This window comes from Dendrobates tinctorius, unplaced genomic scaffold, assembly GCF_039654945.1.
Source record: "Dendrobates tinctorius isolate UK_male_01 unplaced genomic scaffold, ASM3965494v1 ptg000050l, whole genome shotgun sequence".
In the NCBI taxonomy this organism is placed as follows: domain Eukaryota; kingdom Metazoa; phylum Chordata; class Amphibia; order Anura; family Dendrobatidae; genus Dendrobates; species Dendrobates tinctorius.
In genome coordinates, this window is record NW_027361718.1 from 846,901 (window position 1) to 863,204 (window position 16,304).

General features: G+C 40.6%; 1 protein-coding gene across 3 annotated transcripts in view; it reads left to right on the forward strand.

Moving 5' to 3' along the window:
* Positions 1-16,304, forward strand: part of CFAP36 (cilia and flagella associated protein 36) — a 141,181-nt gene that overhangs the window by 91,019 nt on the left and 33,858 nt on the right. For all 3 annotated transcript variants that reach the window (XM_073576647.1, XM_073576649.1, XM_073576648.1), the window contains one exon: positions 23-87. In XM_073576647.1, the coding sequence (XP_073432748.1) occupies positions 23-87 (65 nt within the window). The remainder of the gene's footprint in view (positions 1-22; positions 88-16,304) is intronic.

Sequence of the window (16,304 nt, forward strand, 5' to 3'; positions counted from 1 at the left end):
TACTTTTTTTTTCTGATTCCAGTATTTGATGACGAAGAAGAGAATAAGTTGTCTTACACAGAGATCCACGATGAATACAAGGATCTGGTAAATATGACATATTATTATTATTATTGAACAGTCATCTTGGAGTTATTAGGAGCTCTACAGGTGCTCTGAGTAAAAGCAGGGAACCACTTGTAAAAGTGAATGGCCCTGATCACCATTTCTGTCTCTCCTTGGTTTGGTTTTGTTTTTTTTTGAGTAATTTGCACCTAATTCTCGTACTTTTAGTTACACTTTTTAAGTTGTCGTTTTTTTTTGCGACAACTTTGCTCATCCAGATGTTTTATGCAGATTCATGAAATGCGACCTTTTTGACGCATCATACTCCAGTCCCTGTATGTACATTAGTAGGGCACTGGATTAGGTTCAGTTTGACTCAAACCCAGTTAAAGACAAAAATAATTTTTGGATTGCATTCATGAACCACATGCAAGTTTGAATAATTTGTTGCAAGAAAACCACAGTGAATACCAAAAGACAAAGAAAAGGGACTTCAATAAATCCCAAATGATGAGTCTGCCCAATTTCTTTATCTTCCATGTATGTTACCGTGTATTTCTGTATGTACAGATGTTTTCTTAGCAAATATGAAGAGATTTAAAAACCATGATATTTTATTAGGCCTCATAGCACAGCTTTAACCTTTTCTGGACCTATGATGTACTATTACGACATGTTGGGTCCCAGTCTTTGCAGCTGGCTCAGGAGTAGAGCCTGCATTATTGCTGGCAAATGATGGCTGTATTATTCAGCCATCATCTGCTTGTAACATCACCCGCTGCTTTCAACACATACAGTGGGGAAAAAAAGTATTTAGTCAGTCAGCAATAGTGCAAGTTCCACCACTTAAAAAGATGAGAGGCGTCTGTAATTTACATCATAGGTAGACCTCAACTATGGGAGACAAACTGAGAAAAAAAAATCCAGAAAATCACATTGTCTGTTTTTTTTTCATTTTATTTGCATATTATGGTGGAAAATAAGTATTTAGTCAGAAACAAAATTTCATCTCAATACTTTGTGATATATCCTTTGTTGGCAATGACAGAGGTCAAACGTTTTCTGTAAGTCTTCACAAGGTTGCCACACACTGTTGTTGGTATGTTGGCCCATTCCTCCATGCAGATCTCCTCTAGAGCAGTGATGTTTTTGGCTTTTCGCTTGGCAACACGGACTTTCAACTCCCTCCAAAAGGTTTTCTATAGGGTTGAGATCTGGAGACTGGCTAGGCCACTCCAGGACCTTGAAATGCTTCTTACGAAGCCACTCCTTCGTTGCCCTGGCGGTGTGCTTTGGATCATTGTCATGTTGAAAGACCCAGCCACGTTTCATCTTCAATGCCCTTGCTGATGAAAGGAGGTTTGCACTCAAAATCTCACGATACATGGCCCCATTCATTCTTTCATGTACCCGGATCAGTCGTCCTGGCCCCTTTGCAGAGAAACAGCCCCAAAGCATGATGTTTCCACCACCATGCTTTACAGTAGGTATGGTGTTTGATGGATGCAACTCAGTATTCTTTTTCCTCCAAACACGACAAGTTGTGTTTCTACCAAACAGTTCCAGTTTGGTTTCATCAGACCATAGGACATTCTCCCAAAACTCCTCTGGATCATCCAAATGCTCTCTAGCAAACTTCAGACGGGCCCGGACATGTACAGGCTTAAGCAGTGGGACAGGTCTGGCACTGCAGGATCTGAGTCCATGGTGGCGTAGTGTGTTACTTATGGTAGGCCTTGTTACATTGGTCCCAGCTCTCTGCAGTTCATTCACTAGGTCCCCCCGCGTGGTTCTGGGATTTTTGCTCACCGTTCTTGTGATCATTCTGACCCCACGGGGAGCACCAGATCGAGGGAGATTATCAGTGGTCTTGTATGTCTTCCATTTTCTAATTATTGCTCCCACAGTTGATTTCTTCACTCCAAGCTGGTTGGCTATTGCAGTTTCAGTCTTCCCAGCCTGGTGCAGGGCTACAATTTTGTTTCTGGTGTCCTTTGACAGCTCTTTGGTCTTCACCATAGTGGAGTTTGGAGTCAGACTGTTTGAGGGTGTGCACAGGTGTCTTTTTATACTGATAACAAGTTTAAACAGGTGCCATTACTACAGGTAATGAGTGGAGGAAAGAGGAGACTCTTAAAGAAGAAGTTACAGGTCTGTGAGAGCCAGAAATCTTGATTGCTTGTTTCTGACCAAATACTTATTTTCCACCATAATATGCAAATAAAATGAAATATTTGCATATTAGTGAAATATATGTACAGATGAAAATTAAAGGTTGTAAAAATATAAAAATTTGAATCATGCCACGTTTACCCAATTAAAATAAAGAAATGAAAAAAATAAAAAATGATATACCAAATATGGAGATGCCAAATATATATTTATTTGGTATCTTCACATCTGTATAAGTTCAATCTATCAAAATATAAAATTAAAGAAATCAGTAAATGGGGTAATGAGAAAGTAGGATCTGGTCGCCGCTACACTGCAAAAAAAATTGCTTTCATGCTATTTTTGAGCAAAAACAGTATTACTAAGAACCTTGTGTTATTTAAATGCACTGTTGCTTTTTACTTATTTCTTTATAGCAGGGTTTATGTTTATTTTGCTTTTTATAGTTTTTTTTTTTAATGTTTTATGGGCAAAGTGAACATGTATTTTTATATGCTGCATGTATACCAACTTTAACCAAGCTCAATTTTTCTGTGCTTTTTCACTGCAAAAAAAAATGTATTAAGAAGCTATCAAAACGTATCTATGCCAAAATGATATCCGTAAAAACATCAGCTCAGGCCCGAAAATCAATCCCCCACACAGCACCATCAACTAAAAAATGTCACGCTTCTCAGAAAATGACGAAACAAGTAAAATTAAAAAAGAAATACACACACATTTGGTATTGCAGTAACCGTACTGACATCATGTAGCTAGGTTGTTTTTACCACTCAATTGACACCATAAATAAATAACCCAAAAATCAAATGTGGATTTTTTATTTTTTTTTGCAGCATTTGGAATTTTTTTTTCACTGAATGGTTAAATGAATGGTGTCATTCATGTCATCCTGTAAAAATTAAAAAAAAACAAAACCAAAAAACACTTGTATGGCTATGTAGACAGAAAAATTAAAAATTTATGACTTTTGGAAAAAAAAATGAAAACTGACCATTTGGAAAAAGTTAAACACTCTTAAGAAAGAAACCATCCACAGAGTCCTGCACTGGTAGCAACTAGTTCCATTGAAATGTTATATGGCCTGGATTAGCTAGCAATTTGTTATTTAAAGGGTTACCAGAATTGTAAAATAACAGCTACTTTCTTCCTGAAATGGCACCTGAGCTGTAATACCACACAAGAGGAGTGGTGCTGTTTTGCCACTTCCAAATTAAAGGGATAGTTTTCTCTAACTTTTTTTTTTCTGGGCCTTGTATGATCTAAAAATAAGTGATTGGCTGGTATGGTAAAGCATTGTGTCTGCCAGAAGAGGAAGCAATGAGACCTACAGGTGATATGAACAGCATCTAAGCAGAAAAGGACATATTTCATACACGAGAGGTTATATATATAGTAGTCTAACTGGTTGGCTATGTTCATATGACATCAAAAGTTTCGAACAAATAAAAAGTTGTTCCATACTTTATGAAGAATCGAATTGATACTTTGCCCTGTACTTATTGCTGCCCTTTGTATTCTATTTTACTTACTCTTTTGTGGGGGAGGAGGTGATGTTATGGTATCCAATTTGCTGGGCCACTTGAGCACTGAAGCTCATGTCTTAGTTTAGATTTGGTATGTTTTCTGTGAAATTATTTTTGCCCGTATCTACGTTTTACTTTAACAATTTAGTCGAACTCTCAGGCTTTTTTAAACTTTGTCATTTAACCCTCTTTACTCCCCCCCCCCCCCCCCCCCCCAAAAGCCAGCTTTCACCTACATGACCAGGCCAATATTTACAATTCTGGTCAGTGTCACTTTGTGTGACAATAGCTCTGGAACGGATCCCAATGATTCTGAGACTGTTTTTTCATGACATTGTACTTCATGATAGTAGTAACATTTCTTCAAACTTTTACGGTAATTTGTATGCCCTTAGATCAGTTATATCACACAAAATAGTTAATAACATTTCCCACATGTCTACCTTAAATCAACACAATTTTGGAATCATTTTTTTTTTTGTTAGGAAGTTATAAGGGTTAAAAGTTGACCAGCAATTTCTAATTGTCAGTGGCGTTTTAGTCTTCCAATTAGAAATCGTCCAGACCTGAATAAGTAAGATGATTTGTTCTTTATTGATCATGCCGGCACGGAGAGAGAATGACGGCTGCACCAGATGTGAGCAGTCACCTGTCTGACCCAATACAGATTCTTAGAGTTTAAATAGAACAAGAGAAGGGCGTTCAAAATACAAAGTTTGCAAAATAGTACATATGTTGGAATATGCTTAGCTGTCAGCAATCCTTATCTACGTTACCAAAGAAGTAAAAAGGATGACAGTTTATTTGTACGTACGATTAGGAAAGCCAACTAAGCATTACACCCATGTCTTCAGAATACGTCAGCTGAAAAGAGCTTCTAAGTCTAGGTGCAGAAATGTCATATATGCAAGTGTGTGTGTCTGTATATATATATATATATATATATATATATATATATATATATATATATATATATATTATATACAGTACAGACCAAAAGTTTGGACACACCCTCTCATTCAAAGAGTTTTCTTTATTTTCATAACTATGAAAATTGTAGATTCACTCTGAAGGGATCAGAACTATGAATTAACACATGTGGAATTATAAAATTAACAAAAAAGTGTGAAACAACTGAAAATACTGTGTGTCTTACATTCTAGGTTCTTCAAAGTAGCCACCTTTTGCTTTGATTACTGCTTTGCACACTCTTGGCATTCTCTTGATGAGCTTCAAGAGGTAGTCACCGGAAATGGTTTTCACTTCACAGGTGTGCCCTGTCAGGTTTAATAAGTGGGATTTCTTGCCTTATAAATGGGGTTGGGACCATAAGTTATGTTGTGCTGAAGTCTGGTGGATACACAGCTGATAATCCTACTGAATAGACTGTTAGCTGCTTTTTTTCTTGCCATAATACAAATTCTAAGTAAAGAAAAACGAGTGGCCATCATTACTTTAAGAAATGAAGGTCAGTCAGTCCGAGAAATTGGGAAAACTTTGAAAGTGTCCCCAAGTGCAGTGGCAAAAACCATCAAGTGTGCTACAAAGTAACTGGCTCACATGAGGACCGCCCCAGGAAAGGAAGACCAAGAGTCACTTATGCTGCGGAGGATAAGTTCATCCGAGTCACCAGCCTCAGAAATCGCAGGTTAGCAGCTCAGATTAGAGACCAGGTCAATGCCACACAGAGTTCTATCAGCAGACACATCTCTACAACAACTGATAAGAGGAGACTTTGTGCAGCAGGCCTTCATGGTAAAATAGCTGCTAGGAAACCACTGCTAAGGACAGGCAACAAGCAGAAGAGACTTGTTTGGGCTAAAGAACACAAGGAATGGACATTAGACCAGTGGAAATCTGTGCTTTGGTCTGATGAGTCCAAATTTGAGATCTTTGGTTCCAACCACTGTGTCTTTGTGCTACACAGAAAAGGTGAACGGATGGACTCTACATGCCTGGTTCCCACCGGGAAGCATGGAGGAGGAGGTGTGATGGTGTGGGGGTACTTTGCTGGTGACACTGTTGGGGATTTATTCAAACTTGAAGGCATACTGAACCAGCATGGCTACCACAGCATCTTGCAGCGGCATGCTATTCCATCCGGTTTGCGTTTAGTTGGACCAACATTTATTTTTCAACAGTACAATGACCCCAAACACACCTCCAGGCTGTGTAAGGGCTATTTGACCAAGAAGGAGAGTGATGGGGTACTACGCCAGATGACCTGGCCTCCACAGTCACCAGACCTGAACCCAATCGAGATGGTTTGGGGTGAGCTGGACCGCAGAGTGAAGGCAAAAGGGCCAACAAGTGCTAAGCATCTCTGGGAACTCCTTCAAGACTGTTGGAAGACCATTTCCGGTGACTACCTCTTGAAGCTCATCAAGAGAATGCCGAGAGTGTGCAAAGCAGTAATCAAAGCAAAAGGTGGCCACTTTGAACAACCTAGAATATAAGACATATTTTCAGTTTTTTACACTTTTGTGTTAATTATATAATTCCACAAGTGTTAATTTATAGTTTTGATGCCTTCAGAGTGAATCTACAATTTTCATAGTCATGAAAATAAAGAAAAGTCTTTGAATGAGGTGTGTCCAAACTTTTGGTCTGTACTGTGTGTGTGTGTGTGTGTGTGTGTGTATATATATATATATATATATATATATATATATATATATATATGTATGTATGTATATACTCGTGTATGAGCCGACCAGTGTATTCGCCGACCCCCCCTAGTTTTGCCACAAAACACTGGCAAAACTTTGACTTGCGTATAAGCCTAAGGTGGAAAATGCAGCAGCTACTGGTAAATTTCAAAAATAAAAATAGATACCAATAAAAGTAAAGTTAATTGAGACATCAGTAGGTAAAATGTTTTTGAATATCCATATTGAATCAGTAGCCCCATATAATGCTCCATACAGTTCATGATGGGCCCCATAAGATGCTCCATACAAAATACACCCCATATAATACTGCACAAAGGTTAATGATGCCCCCATAAGATGCTCCATAGAATAATATGCCACATATAATGCTCCATAAAGGTTATGGCCCCACAAAATGCTCCATAGATTATGCCCCATAAAATGCTCCATAGATTATGCCCCAATAAGATGCTCCATAGATTATGCCCCATATGATGTTCCATAGATTATGCCCTCATATGCTGCTCCATAGACTATGCCCCCATATTCTGCCCTATAGAATATGCCCCCATATGCTGCTCCATAGAATATGCCCCCATATGCTGCTCCATAGACTATGCCCTCATATGCTGCCCCATAGAATATGCACCATATACCTCTGCATAGAATATGCCCCCATATGCTGAACCCATATGCTGCTCCATAGACTATGCCCCCATATGCTGCCCCATAGAATGTGCCCCCATATGCTGCTCCATAGGCTATGCCCCCCATATGCTGTTCCATAGAATATGTCGTCATATGCTGCTGCTGTTGCAAAAAAAAATGCCATACTCGCCTCTCCTGCTCAGGACCCGGCACCTGAGATATTCACCTGTCCGGGGTCCATCGCTGCTCACCGCTGTCTGCGCTTCCTGTGTCAGTGACTGTTCAGCCAGCAGAGGGCACAGCAGGCACTAACCACGTCATCACGCCCTCTGCTGCCTAAAAGTCATAGACAGAGGACGCAGCAGACAGCGGTGAGCAGCGATGGACCCCGGACAGGTGAATATCACTATACTTACCCCCTCCTGGCGCGGTCTCTGCAGCCCCGCTTCTCCACATGCGCATATTCATGAGTTTAATGAGCGGTACCATGTGACCGCTGAAGGCAGGAAGGAAGACCATGGAGAAGCAGGGGGGCTTCAGAGACCGCGCCAGGAGGGGCTAAGTATGACCACTGACACCCCGCTCCCCCTCCCCCGCCGACCTCCAGGTTTATGACTCATGTATAAGCCAAGAGGGGGGACTTTTAGCCCCAAAGAAATGGGCTGAAAATCTCGGCTTATGCACGAGTATGTGCGGTATGTATAAATATATATATACAGTATATGTATATATATGTGTGTGTATGTGTGTGTGTATATATATTTTATATATACATATTATATATACACTGTGTTCCAAATTATTATGCAAAAAGAGTTTAGCAGTGATAAGGTTAGAATTTTTTTGTTTGTCATTTAAACTCATTGATGGTGATGTGTGTCAGGGCTCTTTATATCACTGAAAGCAATTGCAGATACCTGTGCAAATTAGTTTGGCAGGTGTGTTCAAATAAAGGCAAGACTACTTAAGAAGGCTGTTCCACATTATTAAGCAGCCTACATTTTTTGCCAAAATTGGAAAGAAAAAGGATGTGTCGGCTGCTGAGAAGCAACAAATTTGTGGAGTATTTAGGTCAAGGCATGACTACAATCAACATTGCCAAGACACTTCATCGTGATCATCGCACAATTAAGAAGTATGTAGCTGATTCCCAGCACACACGTGTGCGTGCTGATAAGGAAAAATTGAGGACTCTTTCCAACAGGCAATTGCGTCAGGTTAAAAGAGCAGCTGCAAAAATGCCTTGTCATAGCAGCAGACAAGTTTTTGAAGCTGCTGGTGCCTCCAACGTCTCCCGAACAACAAGATGCAGGGTCCTTCAGAGGTTTGCAGCTGTGCGTAGGCCATCCTGTCGACCACCTCTATCCACTGCACACAAGCAGAAACGGCTCCAGTGGGCCAAACGATACATGAAGACTGACTTCCAAACTGTTTTGTTCACCGATGAGTGCCGTGCAACGCTCGATGGTCCAGATGGATGGAGTGGAGGATGGCTGGTTGATGGACACCACATGAAAACACGGCTAAGGCGCCAACAAGGAGGAGGTGGAGTAATGTTTTGGGCTGGAATCAAGGGGAGAGAGGGATCCCTGAAGGGGTAAAGATGAACTCCATAATAATCTATGTGGAGTTTCTAAAACAGCACTTCCTGCCATGGTTCAAGAGGAAGAACCGTGCTTTCCGCAGCAAGATCATTTTCATGCATGATAATGCACCGTCTCATGCTGCAAATAACACATTTGCATCTCTGGCTGCTATGGGCATAAAAAAGGACAAAAAGAGGACAAACTTATGGTGTGGCCACCATCTTCCCCTGACCTCAACCCCATTGAGAACCTCTGGAGCATCATCAAAAGGAGTGTCTATGATGGCGGGAGGCAGTTCACATCTAAGAAACAGCTCTGGGAGGGGATTCTGTCCACATGCAAAACAATGGAAGCACAAACCATCCAAAAACTGACAAATTCAATGGACGAGAGAGTTCAGAAGCTTCTTTCGAACAAGGGGTCCTATGTGCAAATGTAACATCACCTAGAATAAAGTTTTGACTTGAAAACTGTTTGATTTCATTTTGTAATAAGCTGATAATGCTTATAATTTCACAATTAACCATTTTTTTGTTCAAAATAAAAAGGTTGAAAACTCTGCTGTGCATAATAATTTGGAACATGCATTTTGAGTGTTTATTTTTAAAAATATACTGTTTTCATAGGCAGTTTGTTCAAAAACATTGCAATTATACTAGAATATTAAATGACTGGAAAATAACAATGACTGCAATTCATATAGGTAATTTAGAGAAAATGAGGAAATATTTTTTGCATAATAATGTGGAACACAGTGTGTGTGTATGTGTGTGTATATATATATATATATATATATATATATATATATATATATGTACACATACATAAAAGAAAGGACTTTATAATAATTATTGTAAAACTAATTTTTCCAAAAAAATTTACAAAACAATTTTTTAGGGACCACATCACATTTGACGTGACTTTCGGGGGTCTATATGACAGAAAATACCCAAAAGTGACACCGTTCTAAAAATTTCACATATCAAGGTGACGATGACGTTGGTTGCACTAATCAGAGTGCAGAGATATGGTCTGACCCCACAATGACCTGTGCTTTGCAATCTCTCATTCCTGCTTGGGGACGTTGCAGAGTGGTCATTGTGCTGATTTGTAGTGCTGTTCTGGGCCTTGTTGTGTCACAGACTTTTTGAAGCCTGTGCCATCAGTGCTTGTGTTGCTGCTTCAATTTTTGAAAGAAGATCTTCCCGATCCCTGTTTTTTCCTAATTCACCGATCAACCCCCAACCCCCCTTCTGCCGCCGATCACTGATCAGTACTTGATCGCACGATTTTTTGTCAGTTTTTTTTTGTCCATGTTTCATGCAGCCGCCGAGCACAGACTGGCACCCTTACTTACTGTTTTCAAGGCCTTTTTTTCCTTGTCTATTTTTTTCTCCACCCTTCGGTTTGCACCACCTCCGTGTGTGTGTGTCCCCTGCAGTTGCTGAGCTGCTGATCAGTAATGCAGACCACTGATCAGCCTCTGTGCTCACTTTTGGCAAGGACTTTTTTTTAACCCCTTTTTGCACAATATCTGTGTTTTCATCTTACAACCATTGAGCATTGGTTGGTGACACAAATCACTGACCGGCCTCCGGTTGTTCATTCTTTTTTCACACACACAAAAAATAAATTAATAATTTGGATTAGTTGATAGGACCAGATTAGAGACAGTAAAAATATACCGTAGTAATTGGCGTCTGCTACAGTATTTTTCACTGAATTTATTTAGGGTTAGTGTCAGATAGCAAAGCGGAAAAAAAGAATCACATCCATGCGTGCGTACGTCCTGTGGCTGTCGAGCGCTAATCGGTGACATACATCACTGATCAGCATCCAGTTGTTTTTTTGGTGTGAAAAAAGAATTTTAAAAAAATTAGATTTGTTGACATGACTAGATTAGGGACAGTAATAGTATACTGTTGTAATTGGCATCTATTACGGAGAATGCCAGCAGCAAAATGCGCGTCGGGGTGTGGGGGCGCCACTCCGTTACACTCAAGGTAAAAATACTTTGCATATTCCCCTAACCTATGGCCGCATTGGCACTCTCCCCTCACGGTGAGATATTAGCTCGCAAGCAGAGGAGACAAACCAAACCAGGTCATAGGGGATTTACCGTTGGTTCTAATTATTGGTGTCTTTTCATGCCGTGAGTCAAATATATTGTGCATCATATTACATGCTTAGGAAGACCACCTTTTTATGCATTATTACCTTATTATATAACATATAATTATTTGAATTGATTATTGATCATCCTTCTACTTTGTGGCGTCTCCATTGCGATACACTCTATTTCTATTTTTTATTCTTCGGGATATTTATGGCTTTTAATCAAGCATTAATAAAATTATTGTATTTTACTCTTTTGGATTTCTTTGTTCTTACATCAGAATTGTGTGATAATACTCACATATGCCAACCTGTTGCACGCTACACAACTTACGTATGCCACTATATTATAAAACTCACATACCAGGAAACACTAGATCAATTCCAATATGTGGTCACTTGTTGGGGGTTTCCATTGTTTAGTCACATCAGGGGCTCCAAACGTGACATGACGCCTACAGACCATTCCTTCAAAGTCTGTGTTACAAACGTCACTCCTTCCTTTCCGAGCCTTGTTGTGCGCTCAAACAGTAGTTTTCCCCCCACTTATGCAGTATCAGTGTACTCAGGAGAAACTGCACCACAATTTAGGGCTAAAGAAAACTTTTTCTGGCAAAAATGTTTTTAGTTGTTTTTTTTCCCCACATCTCAACGTTATAAATTTCTGTGAAGCACCAGGCATTCAAGGTGTTCACCACACATTTAGATAAAATTCTTGGGGGGAGGGGGGGATCTAGTTGCCAAAATGGGGTCACTTGTGGGAGGTTTCCACTAGTTAGGCACATCAGGGGCTCTCCAAACGCAACATAGCCAGACATTCCAGTCAGTTTTGCATTCAAAGAGTCAAGCAGTGCTCCTTTCCTTCCAGACCCTGCCGTGTGTGCCCAAACAGTACAGTTGTGGCCAAAAGTATTGACACCCCTGCAGTTCTGTCAGAAAATACTCAGTTTCTTCCTGAAAATGATTGCAATCACAAATTCTTTGGTATTATTATCTTCATTTAATTTGTCTTAAATGAAAAAAAACAAAAGAGAATGAAGCAAAAAGCAAAACATTAATCATTTCACACAAAACTCCAAAAATGGGCCAGACAAAAGTATTGGCACCCTCAGCCTAATACTTGGTTGCACAACCTTTAGCCAAAATAACTGCAACCAACTGCTTCCGGTAACCATCAATGAGTTTCTTACAATGCTTTGCTGGAATTTTAGACCATTCTTCTTCGGCAAACTGCTCCAGCTCCCTGATATTTGAAGGGTGCCTTCTACAAACTGCCATTTTTAGATCTCTCCACAGATGTTCTATGGGATTCAGGTCTGGACTCATTGCTGGCCACCTTAGAAGTCTCCAGTGCTTTCTCTCAAGCTATTTTCTAGTGCTTTTTGAAGTGTGTTTTGGGTCATTGTCCTGCTGGAAGACCCATGACCTCTGAGGGAGACCCAGCTTTCTCACACTGGGCCCTACATTATGCTGCAAAATTTGTTGGTAGTCTTCTGACTTCATAATGCCATGCACACGGTCAAGCAGTCCAGTGCCAGAGGCAGCAAAGCAACCCCAAAACATCAGGGAACCTCCGCCATGTTTGACTGTAGGGACCGTGTTTTTTTCTTTGAATGCCTCTCTTTTTTTTCTCCTGTAAACTCTATGTTGATGCCTTTGCCCAAAAAGCTCTACTTTTGTCTCATCTGACCAGAGAACATTCTTCCAAAACGTTTTAGGCTTTTTCAGGTAAATTTTGTCAAACTCCAGCCTGGCTTTTTTTATGTCTCGGGGTAAGAAGTGGGGTCTTCCTGGGTCTCCTACCATACAGTCCCTTTTCATTCAGGCGCCAACGGATAGTACGGGTTGACACTGTTGTACCCTCGGACTGCAGGGCAGCTTGAACTTGTTTGGATGTTTGTCGAGGTTCTTTATCCAACATCCACACAATCTTACGTTGAAATCTCTTGTCAATTTTTCTTTTCCGTCTAGGGAGGTTAGCCACAGTGCCATGGGCTTTAAACTTCTTGATGACACTGCGCACAGTAGACAAAGAAACATTCAGGTCTTTAGAGATGGACTTGTAGCCTTGAGATTGCTCATGCTTCCTCACAATTTGGTTTCTCAAGTCCTCAGACAGTTCTTTGGTCTTCTTTCTTTTCTCCATGCTCAGTGTGGTACACACAAGGACACAGGACAGAGGTTGGGTCAACTTTAATCCATGTCAACTGGCTGCAAGTGTGATTTAGTTATTGCCAACACCTGTTAGGTGCCACAGGTAAGTTACAGGTGCTGTTAATCACACAAATTAGAGAAGCATCATATGATTTTTCAAACAGTGCCAATACTTTTGTCCACCCTCTTTTTTATGTTTGGTGTGGAGTTATATCCAGTTTGGCTTTAGGACAATTCTTTTTGTGTTTCTTCATTTAAGACAAATTAAATGAAGATAATAATACCAAAGAATTTGTGTTTGCAATCATTGTCAGGAAGAAACTGAGTATTATCTGACAGAATTGCAGGGTTGTCAATACTTTTGGCCACAACTGTAGTTTTCTCCCACATATGGGGTATCGCCATGCCCCTGGAGAAGTTATACAACAAATGTTGGGGTCTATTTTATCCTGTTATCCTTTTTTTAAAAAATGGGTCTAAAGTAAAATTTTTGTGGAAAAAAAGTAAAATGTTCATTTTATTATTATTTATTTATATAGTACTATTAATTCCATGGTGCTCTACATAGGATGGGGTTACATCAAAATACAAATATCACTTACAGTAAACAAACTAACAATGACAGACTAATATAGAGGAAAGAGGACCCTGCCAGTGCAGGCTTACATTCTACAGGATTATGGGGAAGGAGACAGTAGGTCAGGGGTTGCAGTATCTCCGATGTTGTTGCCGCGGCCACGTGGTCATTACAGGTTGTAAGCTTTTTTGAAGAGATGGGTTTTCAGGTTCCGTCTGAAGGATCCAAATGTGGTGGATAACCGGACTTATTGGGGCACAGAATTCCAGAGGATGGGGGATTTGGTGAGGAGCAAATAAGCGTGGAGGAGAGTAGGATGTCTTAGGAGGACCGGAGATTACGTAAAGGAAGATATTGAGAGATTAGTTCGGAAATATACGGAGGAGAAAGGTTATGGATGGCTTTGTAGGTCAGTGTTAGTAGTTTAAACTGGATATGCTTGGAAATTGGGAGCCAGTGAAGGGATTTGCAAAGAGAGGAAGCAGGAGCATAACGAGGAGAGAGATTAATTAGTCGGGCAGCAGAGTTAAGAGACTGGAGGGGTGCAAGAGTGTTAGAAGGTAGGCCAGAGAGGAGGATGTTGCAGTAGTCGAGGCGGGAGATGATTAGGGCATGCACAAGCATTTTCGTAGAGTGAGGGTTGAGGAAAGGATGCATTCTGGAAATGTTTTTGAGCTGGAGGCAACAGGAGGTGGCGAGAGCTTGGATGTGCGGTTTGAAGGACAGGGCAAAGTCAAGGGTTACTCCGAGGCAGCGGATTTCCGGGACAGGGGAAAGTGTGATTTAATTTATTGTGATAGATCAGGTAGGGAAGATATGCGAGATGGAGGAAAGATAATTGGTTCAGATTTGTCCACATTAAGCTTGAAGGAAGCAAGAGGAGAAGAAGGAGGATATGGCTGATAAACACTCTGGGATTCTGGACAGCAGAGGTGACAGCTGGGCCAGAGAGGTAGATCTGAGTGTCATCAGCATATAGATAGTACTGAAAGCCATAGGGCTTTATGAGTTGTCCCAGGCCAGGGGTATAGATTGAGAAGAGAAGGGGTCCTAGGACAGAGCCTTGAGGGACACCTACAGAGAGAGGGCTAGATGAGGAGGTAGTGTGGGAGTAGGAAACGCTAAATGTGCGGTTGGTAAGGTATGAGGAGATCCAGAATATGGCAAGGTCTTTGACACCAAAGGAAGAGAGGTTCTGTAGTAGTCGGTAGTGGTCAACTGTGTTGAAGACAGAGGACAGGTCTAGAAGGAGGAGTATAGAGAATTGTATGTTGGCTTTGGCTGTAAGTAAGTCAATAGTAAGTTTGGTCAGGGCAGCTCAGTGGGATGGTGGGGACGGAAGCCAGATTGTAGGTTGTCGAAGAGCAAGTTAGATGCAAAGTGAGAGGAAAATTCAGCTTGTATGTGCTGCCCAAGGAGTCTGGAAGCAAATGGGAGCAAAGATATGGGGTGATAGCTGGACATAGTGCTCGGGTCAAGGGATGGCTTTTTGAGGATAGGTGTGATTGTGGCATGTTTGAAAACAGAGGGGAATGTACCAGAAGTTAGTGATAGGTTGAAGAGATGGGTTAGGGATGGGATAAGTGTAGTGGTGAGGTTGGGGAGGAGGTGGTGTGGGGTGTGGTGTGGTCAAGTGCACAAGTGGTGAGGTGTGATTTTGGAGAGAAGATGAGCAAGCTCTCCTTCATTGATTTTGGAGAGGGAAGTTATGGGGTTAGGGCATTGGTCTGATATACAAAGGGGTTGTGGTGGTCGGACATCAAAGACTTGCCTTGTTTGGTCTATCTTATTTTTGAAGTGCATTTCAAAGTCCTCGGCAGGGATTAGGGAAGTGGGAGGGGGCAGTGGTGGGTGGAAGAGGGTGTTAACCCCTTAATGACCCCAGCTTTTTTTTGGTTTTGCGTTTTTCGCTCCCCTTCTTCCCAGAGCCATAACTTTTTTTTTTTTTTTATTTCTCCGTCAGTATGGCCATGTGAGGGCTTATTTTTTGCGGGACGAGTTGTAATTTTGAACGACATCATTGGTTTTAGCACGTCGTGTACTTGAAAACGGGAAAAAAATTCCAAGTGCGGTGAAATTGAAAAAAAAAAATGCAAACCCACACTTGTTTTTTGTTTTGGCTTTTTTTTTTTTACTAGGTTCACTAAATGCTAAAACTGACCTGCCATTATCATTCTCCAGGTCATTACGAGTTCATAGACACCAAACATGTCTAGGTTCTTTTTTATCTAAGTGATGAAAAAAAATTCCAAAGTTTGCTAAAAAAAAACAAACAAAAAAAAAGAAAATTGCGCCAATTTCCAATACCCATAGCATCTCCATTTTTTGTGATCTGTGGTTGGGTGAGGGCTTATTTTTTACGCACTGAGCTGACGTTTTTAAGGATACCATTTATGTGCAGATACATTCTTCTGATCGCCCGTTATTGCATTTGAATGTAATGTCTCGGTGACCAAAAAAACAGTAATTCTGGCGTTTCGAATTTTTTCATGCTACGCCGTTTAGCGATCGGGTTAATCATTTTTTTTATTGATAGATCGGGCGATTCTGAACGCGGCGATACCTGATGTGTATGTGTGATTTTTTTTTTTTTTTTTAATTGTTTTATTTTGAATGGGGAGAAGTGGGGTGAATTAAACTTCTATATTTTTTTTTTTTATTTTTTTCATATTTTTTAAAACTTTTTTTAAAAAAAATGTTGAGATGTTTCAATAGCCTCCATGGGAGGCTAGAAGCATCCACAACTCGATCAGCTCTGCTACATATAGACGATGAGCAGATTGCCTATATGTTGCAAAATTACAGCATTGCTATGAGTGTCAACCACCGG